At 40.5% G+C, this 13761-nt stretch overlaps 1 protein-coding gene across 3 annotated transcripts in view; it reads right to left on the minus strand.

The window, feature by feature from the left end:
• Window positions 1–3892: 3892 nt before the first annotated feature.
• The window catches only part of SPON1 (spondin 1), a 337890-nt gene continuing 328021 nt past the window's right edge, over window positions 3893–13761 (minus strand). For all 3 annotated transcript variants that reach the window (XM_063117312.1, XM_063117310.1, XM_063117313.1), the window contains 3 exons: window positions 11154–11318; window positions 9031–9294; window positions 3893–8122 (listed from right to left, as the gene is read on the minus strand). In XM_063117312.1, coding sequence (XP_062973382.1) covers window positions 7959–8122; window positions 9031–9294; window positions 11154–11318 — 593 coding nt within the window. In that variant the 3' untranslated portion in view covers window positions 3893–7958. The remainder of the gene's footprint in view (window positions 8123–9030; window positions 9295–11153; window positions 11319–13761) is intronic.

The following is a 13761-nucleotide window of genomic DNA, read 5'->3' on the forward strand; positions in this document are numbered from 1 at the left end:
GATAGCAGAGTTGGAAGAGGCCCATAAGGATGAGTCCAATCCCCTGCTCCATGCAGGAATCCACCTTAAAGTATCCCTAACAGATGGCTGTCCAGCTGTCTCTTAAATGCCTCTAGGGTGGGAGAGCCCACGACCTCCCTCGGTCATTGGTTCCATTGTTGTGCTGCTCTAACAGTCAGGAAGTTTTTTTCTGATGTCCAGCCGGAATCTGGCTTCCTGTAACTTGAGCCCATTGTTCCATGTCCTGCACTCTAGGATGACCGAGGGGGGATCCGCACGTCGCTCCCAGAGCGCTTCTATGCGACCCCAGTGCACTCTGAAAACGATAGTCTGACTTCCCTGTAAAAAAAACGAGGAAGAGCTGTCCATGCCACCGCCGCCACCGCCGACGAGGAGAGCTCGGCAAAAGAAGGCGGGGTGAAGAACGGAAGAAGCTCTCTACTCCGCCTTCTTTTGCCGAGCTCTCCTTGCCGACGGAGAGATCTCCTCAGCAGCGGCGGCATGGACGGCTCTTCCTCGTTTCTTTTACAGGGAAGTCAGACTATCGTTTTCGGGGTGCACTGGGGTCACATAGAAGCGCTCTGGGAGCGACGTGCGGATCCCCTCTGAGAAGAGATCCTGGCCCTCCTTTGTGTGGCAACCTTTCAAGTATTTGAACAGTGTTATCATGTCTCCCCTCAGTCTTCTCTTCTCCAGGCAAAACATGCCCAGTTCTTTCAGTCTCTCCTCATAGGGCTTTGTTTCCAGACCCCTGATCAACCTGGTTGCCCTCCTTTGAACCACCTCCAGATTGTCTGCATCCTTCTTGAAGTGTGGTGCCCAGAACTGCACACAATATACAAGATGAGGCCTAAACAGTGCCGAATATAGGGGAACCAGTACCTCCTGCAATTTGGAAGCTATACTTCTATTGCTTTTTTGCAGCAGCAGAATGTTATGTTGGCTCATAACAATTCCAAGATCCTTCTCATTTGTAATATTGCTGAGCCAAGTATCCCCCATCTTGTAACTTTTGTTACATTTGGTTTCTTTTCCCTAGGTGTAGAACTTGGCATTTATCCTTATTAAATTTCATCCTGTTGTTTTCAGCCCAGCGCTCCAGCCTATCAAGATCACTTTGAAGTTTGTTTCTGTCTTCCAGGGTATTAGCTATCCCACCCAATTTTGTGTTATCTGAAAATTTGATAAGCCTTCCCTACACCTCCTTGTCCAAATCTTTAATAAAAATGTTGAAGAACACTGGGCCCAGGACCTTTAAATGTTTTAATGTTGTAGCTTGTTTAATTATTGTTTTAATTTTTGTATATGTCTTTTTGTTTTAACTGTGTTTTAATTTATAAAGCTTCCTTGAGTCCCTGTTTTGGGGAACAGTTGGGAACTACTACTACTACTACTAATATCCTACATGCATTCTGCAGGCTTCCCCATTTAAAAACCTTCTCCTATGCTGACCTCAGCACATGGACAACATTGGAGAGGGTGTGATGGTGGGGGGAATGCAAGACAGGGCAGGTCTGCTGACTCTCTCCACATGACTTAGATCATATGGAGAGAAACACCTGTCTTGATATCTCCTTTGATGTTGCTCAGCCTTTCAGGATTATATTAGGTTGAGAACTGTAGCAGCTTCAGGGCCAAACACTACCCACTCCACTCACTACTGGTAGAAAGTACATGTACCTCAGGGTTCCCCCCACTTCACTTGATCCTGCTTCACTGCTTTTGTTCTACCTGCAGAGAAGGGAGCAGAAAGACAGTACCAAAATCTGAGGTTCCTGCACAGACTTACCTTGAATAGAATATCAGAGCAAGTCCTTAAGGTATGAAGCAGGATACCCCAATGCCCCTTAGCCCAACAGAAAGGGCCGTTGTAGGGGTCTTCTACTGTGCTTCAGCAGCTCCATCTCTCTCTGGATGGATAAAATAGAAGTATGATTACTGCTGGTGTAAATGCTGTAGAAATGATGCTATATTTCTTTTCACCCTTCAGGTTGACTATTTGGATGCTTCAATATAGGAGTTGGCGGTATTGTCCTTGACCCCTTGGTTGAAGTTAACAACAGTGCAAGATTCGTGATGTCGGCCTGAGAGTGTAAAGAATACTCCTGCCTTGTGCCGACTGTGAAGTTAATGCCAAGCATCAGTTAAAGGAACAAACTGTTCTGTCTCTTGCAAATTGGAGGAGAGGATGCTAAATATCATTCAGGTGGGTTGTAATTGCTTTGTTTCACAGAATGGTGCAAAACACTGCAGGAAGTGAAGTCTGGATATTGAAAGCTGAGCGGTAATGGACTCAAATAAGTTTGCATGCAGAGTGAAGAATGACAGGTGGCTGGAATGACTCCTTATAAGGCTCTTAAACTCTTTACATTTTGCTCGCGAAGTCTTTATCTGCTGTTTCCTTCTAAGTGGGAAAATGAAAATGTACATTTTTTCCTTTGCAATTATTAAAGTGGAAATGTGATGGCATTATCTGAACATTCATCAAAGGTCAAGGAAATTAAGTTGGCATAAGTTAACTATTTCTGACTGCTTCCTTATTGCATGTGACACAGATGGGGTTTATCTTCCCTTTTTCAGTTACTCCCGATATTTTCTTCCTGGGACCACTGCTGAATTTGTAGAAAAGGAGATGATGAGACTCACATCAATCTAGATATACCACTCTGTGACCTGAAAGCCCTTCCTTCTTAGTCCTTCTTGTCATACATCAAGGGTGGCAATGTAGGGTGGTGGTAATGGGCAGGGTTGACATCAAGGGCAGGTATGGGTGGGCACCTGTCGAGGGGCTCCATCCCAGCAGAGCCCCACCAAGAGCCCCGGACTTGCTCCTCCTCTTCACCATTGCCAGCTGCTTTTCCCCCTGCCTCTTGCTCTGGCCCCGACAACAGTGGTGATGCAAAGGAGGAAGAATGGATGCTACTACCTACTCACTCACTGTCAAGGAAGCAAGTGGTATCAGTGAAGAGGATTAGGAGCAACATCAGCCATTGACAATGGTGGTGAGAAGATAGGCTCAGTGAGGGAAGATGTCCCTTGAAGGTGTCTTGTCCACAGGTCCTCAAAAGCCACCATCTTATTTCTGACAGGCTCCCCATTTTTAGCAGCAGGCAGGTACATCCTAGTCCCTTCTATGCTGGGAATAGCTGTAGCTATTGAATTTGGCAGGTGCAAATTGCCTTTCTTTCTGCTGGCGGTAGTGTTAGAAGTAGAACTCCATTCAGGGGATGCTACCACTGGCACAAGCAAACTCTTGATCTGGCCCTGTGGTATTAGCGTTACATTTAAAAATTCACACACATACACATTTCACTTCCCAAGTGGCCCTGGTGGACAGTGGTGGTGGCATTAGGATGGTGCTATATAAATAAATAATAATAATAGGAGCAAGATGGAAGGGGGCAATCAGGAGAAGTGGGGAGTTTCAAGAGGGGCTGAAATATACATTCCAGGCTCTTCTAGATGAGACTTCGAACCTGCCATTTAAACACGATTTCTGGTTCTGGATACTTCGTGGGATTAAGATTGGATTTGCTACACATGTTTTTTTCCAGGGTTTTTCCTTCTCTGCCTTTTTATATGTCCCACTACATAACATATAGGTTGTACTGTCATATAGCAGAAGTGTGCAACTACACTGCCATTTCCCAAAATACTGGACTTTTCCTGATCAAAAATACTGCATGAAAATGCTTGGAAAGCATGGGAGAGGCCCTGGAAGATGGCAATGTTGTCTAAAGCACCTGCAAACTACCGTGAGTGTGGCATCATGATCACACCATAAACGTCTCATGTAGAAAAGCTCATACAGACTATTCTATGATCTGGTATACTTATACTATTAAACTGAAACACATAAGTGATACCTTTTTCATAGTAAAGATGTCTTTATTCCAAAATAATAATGTGTTAGCCAGACAACTACATACAAAACATCTACACAAGACTTTGGTAAGAAATATATCCATGACAGCTTTCTCAGAAATTCCATTGTGAACCAAAACCATAACAGAGAAAACCTAAAAACAAAGGTGGGTTTTTTTTGTTTTTTGTTTTAAAAATCAAGTTGCTTTTAGTAAAACCTATTGTACATATAAGCCCCCTAACATTTCTGTTTCATTGCTTGTAAAGTTTCTATAGATTATGTTAAAAAAAGAAAAGATAATACACGGAATGTTAATAAATGTTAAGTGAGGTGTATAAAATTCCGAGAGCGATACCTGTGCTTTTGGTTCCAGAGTGTATGGCAGGCAGGAATTATTGTATAAGATAACAAGTGTGGCTTTTATTGTCTGATGTGCAACTATACTGAGCAACTGCTGTGTCAGTCAACTATTGAAAACAGTGAAAAATGAATTATTTAATCCTCTGAAATCAGGCTCAACATTCTTATTTAGTTCAATGGAGCCAGCACTCTTCTAGGACAATTACTAACATTTAATACAAGCACAGCATAAAACAATTGACAAAATTTAAATTTTAAAATATTTTTTGCACTTAAATGCAACTGGGTATATTCCAGCACTTACACATTTCATGCATATTTTGACTGAATAAGTGCATAATTTATTGAAGCAAAACTTGATTCTTGAATATATAAACCCAGGGATGCAAAAATGCACATCAACTTAATCTCACACATTAACTTGTAATGTCTTTGTTTTTCGAAGATATTCCTGTTCTGTACCTTCCAGCACCCTGCATCCTAAGATACTGCTGGATTTTCCCTGGCCCTTGGTCCTCCATTGTTTTGGGCTGATTTACACAGGAAATCACTGGCCACTCAGTGCAATCCCCACCACCCACCCACCACAAAGAGCCCATGGAAAGACACTCCTCCACAGCTATGAACTAATTGTGATGAAGACATGTCCTTCAACAAACCAATCTGAGCTATGGCTATGAAGATTGGGAAAGGGGAAACTTCATGAGAAGGAAGATCATGAGAATTCGGAAGCTGAGGCTGTGAAAGGGGAAGATGAGGCTGTGTTCACACACATGGCTCTTGGAGGAAAGGGCACTGACAATCTTTTGGGACTGCAAACAACTTTTCTATGGAGCATCAACTTGAGTTCAACATGACAAATCTAAGAGGACTGAATGACATTCAAAGAAAAGATCATACATACAATATAGTGCCTTTGCTTTTGAGTAAAACTCTCTCACAGTTGCTGTCTATGGTGGATGTGGTAAAAAAGGAAAGAACCTAGATTTTACTAGGTGAACGAAAGCGACATGGAAAATTCAAAAGGAGAATTAATTCTGAAGCAACATTTAGCACTTATCAGATAATACATAGAAAAGTGATGATGGTATTAGTTGAACACATACATTTTCTGTGAGCAAGAACCTAGATTCCAGTCAGCTTGAATTCATTCCCAGAAAAATTATATGGATAAGCAACTCTCCATGCTGGGAATTTTGGGCATTGTAGGACTTCCTTCTGTCTCAACAGGCATAGGATTATGCCTAAAGACATAATGTTTTCATGTGTATGCGCTCATGGTATTCTTTCAAACCTGATGCATTAAATATGATGTCGGAAAAGGTGCTTGAAGAACTTCAGGTTTTGTGTGAATGTGTATGTGTTCCCATAGGCAGTTCTGTGAGCTCAGCAGTTCGTATAAAACCCTTGGTGTAAAAAGAAGGCTGTTTCCCCCCGGGATAGAGCACCCAGAATATCGTGCTGCTGTTGATATATGCTCCAGTACTGAAAAGGGCACAACATTGTCAGCAATTACGACAAATGCAAAAGGAAAACCTTTTTAAAATTATTTTGGAACTGAGTGCAGAATTCAACCCTTTTCAAGCTATAGTTTGTGTTCCCTTTCATGTACCCTTCCGCTTTGTTTCACTCTGAGACCAAGACATGCAACAATATTGTCGGCATTCAAGGAAATAACTCCTGATAACGTGATGCTTAAATTGACTATATTTTACATGGCACTGCACTATGTTATCTGAATCTTTCTCTACATGGCTTGAGAGTCCACTGAAACCTGCCCTGATATGTTCTCAGAAAGTGAGCTGCTCTGGCATGATGCATGAGGACCACTTCTCCCCACCATCCATCCTGACAGGCCCATCACAGAAGCAACATGCACAAATTATAGTTACTTGGGTCATCTATTGCAACGCACCAAAAACATTGCTAGAAATCTAGGCCCCTATTCATTCATTGAGACTGATATGGTAGATTGCATCTTAAAATCCTTCTATGACTTCTTGCTAATAGGGCCTTTCTTTTGTTCTGAACCCATTGCAGGTGAAAATAGCAACAAATTATTCAAGTAAATATACTCAGTGCTATTAACATACAGAATGGCTAATGTTTTCAGCGTTTTTCTAGTTTCTGTTTTTGCATAATGAGTGCCATGAACTCAACAATTATACTGGATATATTAGGAGGTGGGTTAACCTTCTTGCCCATCAGTTAAAAACTGGTCTCTCACCTTGTAGCTATCCCATGGCTGAACCTGCTTCTCTTCCATTATCTCACTAAGGGTTTTCGAAGAGAGGTGGCAAAGGGTCGCTTCAGGGTACTTGTCTGTAACAGCATACTACCAGATGTAATGCAGGGTCACATTTTAAAGTAGGAATGCAAGAGCTTTCATCTCTACCTGTGACTTTCCTTAAGGATCTACACATTAACCCCACTCTCTTTTCAATGGTGCTGGCTCTTATCCCACCCTTTGCAGTCCTAGCAGTTTTCAAATAGCTATGTTGTTGTTGTTGTTGTTGTTGTTGTTGTTGTTGTTGGTATTATATATAGCACCACCATGTTTGTTCTCACAAGATAGTAATTTCTGCATATGTTATAACCATAATTGCTTAGAACCATGGCAGGCCAGACCTGAAAGCTTGCAGGAGAGTGAGGAGAACAAAAAATATGAAAGATGCTATAGCAATTAAACCAGGGGAGCAAGTTTATGTTTCTACCAGAAGATGAAGAATAAAAATGGAAGCATTGTGTCTAAAAGAAGCAATAGCAGCCTCTGATGTGGAGAAATATGCTACCCTTATACTTTCTTGGCCAGATTTAGTCAGACATAGAGCACACAATGGGATCTGAGTTGGTCATGACTAACTTGTCACATTGATTTCAATTGATCATCTCTAAGTATGACTAGATCTGAATCCAATCCATTGTGTTGGACCAGCTCTCAATGATTTCTGCTGAAGCTCCTGGTCTCTTTGGTCCAGTTCTGTGGACCAAACATCTAAAGAGAGTGTGTGTTTACCTGCACCATATCACCATGCACATGACTTTGTGAGAGTGTGTGAAGTGTTCTCAGATGCAGCCCACTAATTTGCATGTGTGGCGTGCAGACAAAAAATGTTCCCATCTCTGCTGTTCATATATGGAATTTGCTTTCATTTTTGAAAGTCGAAAGAACCAAAGAGGGATTTATTTTGTAAGAGTCCCCAGCATTTTCATGAAGGAAAAAAAGAATTTTGTCAAAGGATTGCTATAAATACAATTTTACACCCGTGATGGTAAAAGATAAATATGCACCTGTAATATTATTGAAGTAATTCCTTGGCACAGTTGTGTAATCACAGAGGCACTGCTTTGAGTGTTTTGAAACTGGATCCTAATCAATATTTAAGTTTGCAATGTCATTATGCATGCATCCCATGTATTTACAGGGAACAGTTCTATGATTATGGTTTGTCCACACAGAGATGTTTATAATTTCAACGTTATAGGATTTTACAATGACGTCACTAGTTTTATGCATTAAGGGCTAGCTGGAGTATCAAGGAGCCACTCTCAGCATACATTTGTGAGGAAATATTTATAAAATATATCTCTTGCACCAGCAAGACTAATAAGCAAACCACACTGCAAAAATGAAGACTAATATACACAATTTATATCTTTTCTTAAAAAAAACCAAATCAAGGTTGATTTTACATTTAGCTCAGAGTGCATTATTTCAAAGACTCGAGTTTTGCTAACAAGGGTGAACATTGCAGGCTTTTAATTCCTTCTTGTCTTTGCAACTAGTAAACTGAGTGCTTTTGAATCTCTTCTTGACTGTCATGAACCTCTCTTGGATTCCCCCTCCACACAGTTTGGTACATTCTGACCAAGCAGTCCATGGTTTCATCTTACAACCTAAAAACATTCAGAAAAGGAAAGCATGACAGTCAGTAATGTATGTTTGTTTGAAAATAATGTTTTCTTTATACTTATTATTTGTGTTTCCATTTCAGTTGCTAACCTCAAACTTCTAAAATCTTATGGCTAGGTATAAACATATCTACAGCATAGGTTGAATCCCAGTTCTCTGATCTATTGACTAATCAGGAGCACCTCTAACTTGTCTGGAATAAGCTTCAGTTTGTTCACCTTCATACAGCCCATTACTGACATCAGATATTGATTTAGAACTAGAACTACAACAGCTTCCTTGGAATTCAATAGTAAGGAGAGATAGAGTTAGGTGTCTTTGGCATATTGGTGGCACTGAACCCCACAACCTGGACAACCTTGCTCAGCAGTTTCATGTATATGTGAAACAGTATGGAGGACAAGATGGAACAAGAGATTAATCACAAGTGAAAGCAGTGTGGCTTGAGGCTTGGGAATATGTGCCATTTAATTTTTAGAAAAAAGGTCCAAAGCTAATTTAAAAACAAACTTCTTGGTCTTGGTGTGTGTTCTATTTTGGCTTTGTATTACAGTTCATGTCATTGTTTGTATTTACTTCATTATTGCTCTTTTGTTGCTTCAGTTGTTAGTTATCTTAAAAAGTTGTTAGTGTCCTTAAAAAGGAAAAAAAAAGGATTAAAATTCACAGTGAAAATGCTCCTTAGAGCTGGACATCTGCAGTGATTCAATAATCTAAACCCAAGACCAATTTATGCAAAGCATATTGCATTCCAGCGATCCCCAAGGAGCAGTTCAGGATCTATCAGTGACTCAATAAACTAGTACTGTAGCCTTGTGTTGTGCTACCATTTGTTCCTCTTTGTGGATGTACATCCGTTTTAAGTGATGTGAACTACTTACTACATACATACCTGGGAATTGCTCACCATCAACATCTTCTTTTGGTTGTTCACTTCTCCTTTTCTCACGGGGCTCTTTCCAGCGCCTTTTCTCAATATTGGGGTTTCTCAAGCATTTCCTTATTCGACACTTTTTGCGCTGTACAGTTTCTGGGCATGGAGCTCCTCCAAACTGGGGCTCCATTTTGATCATTCTTGTCCTGATCATATGACCTTTCCCACAAGACTTATTGCATTCTGACCACTGAGACCACTCTGTTAACTCACAGTCAATTGCTACAGGAAAAAAATGAGAAATATTATATAGACACACATTACCTAGCCAAATTGAGTTAAAAGAGAACGATGACCCACTTTTTTTTTAATGTAACAGTTAAAATACAAAATTCCTTGATGGTCTCATAACAAATCTTACTGCAACACACATATAAAAAGCTATAAGCTACATCAGCTTCTTAATTAAGTTTTGAAAGTAATTTCACATTTACTCTGTTAGAGACTTATTGTTCATCAGTAGTGACCTCTAACTGGAAAGTCGGGATTGAATATGCAAGCAGTGAAAAGCTCATCTTAGAACTCACTAGCTGAGATGCTGCTTTTGTGCCACCCATAGACACGATCTGTCCCCAGATCACAGATGCAGAGACAGATGTGATTCCCAATATTGCTTTATTATTGAACTGTTTTCTTTACTCTACTTCCTTTCCTCTGCCTCCCACTGTAAGATGCTGGGCCATTACCTTGAACAGGAATCCATTTCTACTTCACATAGTAGAATCCAGACGAGCACACTTCCCAAGAGCCCAACTGTGCAGGCTACTTGGACACCTGTGCATGGGCAGCTGGGCTGGCAGTAGACTTCCGTGCCCCCCCCCCAGTACTCCCTCCAGCCCTGTGAAAATGTTATATAGTGAGTCCTGGGACCTGCTAAAGAGAGAGAATTGTGATGCAAGGGGAGAGGATCCCCTCAAACAGGGCAGAGGCACATTCTGTGTATGGAGCCCTTCTGTCCATGGAAGGCAGCTCCTGGATCCAAAACTTTGGAAGGGAAGTCTGCACTTTTGGGATTTCTCTATATTAAGGGAAAATCCCACTGCCTTGCTATGGCTTGCTGCTTCTGCATTCTTTGCAGGATTCCGATTGGCTCCATTACACAGGTGGATATGGGCAACCATATGGTTTGAATTGAAACCTTCTGTTTCAATTTCCTCCTATGTTTTTCATTTCACATCTCCATCTAGTGCCTGGAATATCACACTACGCACTACACCAACATTACATGCTACAGGTTGTGTGCATTTTATTTTAATACTTGATTATCTCTAGTGTTCTTTGAAGCAGGGCCAAGATGAAAAGGCACAGGAGGAGCCCTAGATGCTGACAAAGTCATGTAATGGACCCACAAATTTCCATGAGAGGCCGAGCACGAGCATACAATAAAAATCACTGGTGTAGACAAGCTCTTGGAAGAGATAATCTTTTCAAAGCATTAAGTGCCTGTGTTTCTGTCATTTCAGCTCTAGGCAATGATCTCTCTCCACCCCACCCCTGACTTTTAAAATCATGAATTGTAATTCAATTGTTTAATGCTGCCTGCTTCTTCTTTTTTTCTTCTTCTTTTTAGAAAGTTTGCTTTTAGTATATTACTATGATTTCACTATGCTATTTTATTTGGGATGTCTGTCTTAAGAACTATGTTAAAAGAACTATGTTAAAATGCCTACAATGCATAATAAATAACTTATATCGTTGTGGCACCATTTTAAACATTTTTTCAGCAGCAATGGAGACCTTTTAAAGATTTTTTCAAGCTGTTAGATAGAGATCATCTCTTCTCCATTTGTAGTCTTTCGGAAAGTGTCAGACCTCCTTTCCTGGAGTGAAAATAATGCTTTCACATCATAGTCATGCTACACCCCTGTTGATATTAGTCTACTATCAGGTTAGGAGAAGACCTAGAATCATAGAATCATAGAATAGCAGAGTTGGAAGGGGCCTACAAGGCCATCGAGTCCAACCCCCTGCTAAATGCTTTATCAGGGAAGTAGAACCAACACATTTCTAACTAAAGAAGTATACTGAAGCAGATGGGATGCAACTAAGTTAGCCTTCAAGTTCCAGACATCTATACTTACGGCACTCTGGGAGCATGCATTTCTCCACTTGTTCCAGTTCTTCGTTGCAGTCCCCAAGCTCCGCTGCAGATTTCAGCATCCTCTGCCTGGTCCTCATCCCCTTCCCACATGTTACGCTGCAGTCGCTCCATTCGGACCAAAGAGACAACATGCAGGGAATTGTATCTAGTACAAGGCGGAGGAGGGAGAGAGTAGGCTGAGATTTCAGCAACTCAGTTTTAAATCCTTTACCAAGGATCTGACAGGCAAAGATGCTTGGTAAAGAGGAGATGGTCTCTGAAATTGAATCCAGACCTCAGGGTGAAAGAAGTTTCCCGTCACTGCCCTATCGTTTCCAGGTTTTCCTAATACTCCTTAAGAATGTCCAGGTCAGGCATGTTCACGTTTGGGAGAACGGGGAACACAACTCCATTGCTAAAGCAATTAGAGATGCTTAAGGAAACGGAACTTTTGAAATTCCTGTACAAAATGATTACATCTGTATCTCTCAGACTAATGTGCACATCAGAATTTACCCATCCACCTATTTTGTACTTCTCCAAATGTTGTGATGCTGGTCTTGGCCGTTGAAACATACTATAATAGGTTATTTAAATATGTATTGAGAAAGAAAATACAATTTCAATTCTTATTAAAATACATATTTAAAAATATTTTTGCAAATTTTTACAGAAAATATTTTGCAATATTTTGTAGATTTTTGCAGAAAATCTTTTGTGAACTGTTTTTGCAAATAACTTTTGCGTTGTTGTTGTTGTTGTTGTTGTTGGAAATAGAATTATGCAATAAGAACATGTGAAAGTGGAATGGGCAGGAAACAGATTCTCTATCCCTAAAGGCTAGACTGACATCCCTGAAGCAACATGGCTCGTTTATATGTACAACAGAGATGCATTCTTCTTTCTCCCATGAAAGTGAGAACAATGGGCAGGCTAGATTTGCCTTAAGTGTTGCCATTGCATGCTTGACTCCTGATCTTTGATTGGTCAGGATAATGAAGTAAAGAAACATTACCAAGTAAAAAGAAAACAACAACAACAACAACACAGCACAGGAATAGAAAATGATGGATGCAAACAGGCCTAGAGAACTGTATGAAAAAATGGAAGGTAGGGATTGTGTACATGGGTGTCATGCCCTCACCCATGGAAACCTGACAAATATTCAGAGAAATGCTAATACTAGGTCATGCCTAGACTTTTCAGCTGGTAGTCATGTAGGCAAACCCTTAAAGACCTTCCAGCCAGCTCCCATGCCCCAAGAAGTATTTACAGTTATGTAGGATGGTAAAGGCAATGTCTTGGAGACTGACAGCCTTTGGAATGAGTAACGTTAGGGTTTTACGCTTGTAGTTTTGAATTGGCTATTATAGGTTGTGTGTGAGGAAACCTTCTGGAAGTCTGCACACACATGTAATATATACCAGAGAACTTAAAAAACATTGGGCCTGTTCAAGAGACACCAGGCCTATTCAGAAGACACCTTAAACTCTGTTGGTTAAGGATTTTGGTTAAGCAGCAGGGTTTAAGTCTTGTGTGATGCATTTTGCTAAACCCTGCTCGCTCACTTACCACAGTTGGACTGTCTGCAGCAGGGTTAGTGGCTTAAAGTGTTGTGTGCAACAGCACGGCTTGTGGTTAGTGCTAATCCCAGAGAACCACAGTTATGCTAAACACAGAGCCTGAAGTGTCATCTGAGCAGGCCCACTGCAAAGCAAAACTTACACACACACACACCAACAACAACCTCCAAATATACACAGTTGAATTCAAACTCTATTGACTTGAGCTGCCCATGAAAAAGTATGTTACACCAAATGACTAAAAGAAAATAAATTCCAATTAATGTGGGGAAATTTTCTTGAATTACATGCAGAGTAATGTAAGTCACCACAAAACTAGCGCAGGTCAGCAAAGTGATATGCGGCAATGAAATACTTTCATTTTTATTTGTTTTTATTTCCCACTCCTATTTTATTTATTTATTCAATTTTTGCTTAACAATTTTACTTATGAAAGTTTTACTCTTTAAATACAGGATGACATAAAGAAGAGAGGGGGAAAGGTTAATCGTACTGGGAAATGATTTTTTTTTAAATAAACTGTTAATAACAACAATAAAAATATACAGGAGAACCAGCAAACAATGGATTAGGTTACTGTGATGTTTTACTGTTTAGAGTTAAGTTGTAAAGTATAAAGTATTAAGAATTGAAGAGTTTAAAAGGTAGTACTTACAGTGTGTAGGTTGCAGGTTGGTAAGTATGAGTCTTGAAAGGGTTAATGAGTGCTGGATGAAGGTAAGTGTTGATTGGATGTTGGTGGGGAGTGCCTGGATTGGCTGTGTGTGAGAGGGGGAGGAGTCAGAAGACTGACTTGAATAAAAGAGAACTGCTTCTGAGGTAAAGTGTGGAGAGAGAAAGCTTTGGGTTAGAGTTAAGAAGAGTTTGCATGGTTGTTTGGGGAGATCAGAGTGTGGGAAGAGGATAGCATAGTTAGAGTGGGTAGACTAGGCAGGAGGACTACTGAAAGTTATATTGTGAAATGTTTAAGTGAATGAACCTAAGAAACCATTATGCTATGTGCTTGTAACTATATGCTTGTTAACT

The sequence above is a fragment of the Elgaria multicarinata genome, chromosome 2 (assembly GCF_023053635.1).
Source record: "Elgaria multicarinata webbii isolate HBS135686 ecotype San Diego chromosome 2, rElgMul1.1.pri, whole genome shotgun sequence".
NCBI classification, from domain to species: Eukaryota; Metazoa; Chordata; class Lepidosauria; order Squamata; family Anguidae; genus Elgaria; species Elgaria multicarinata.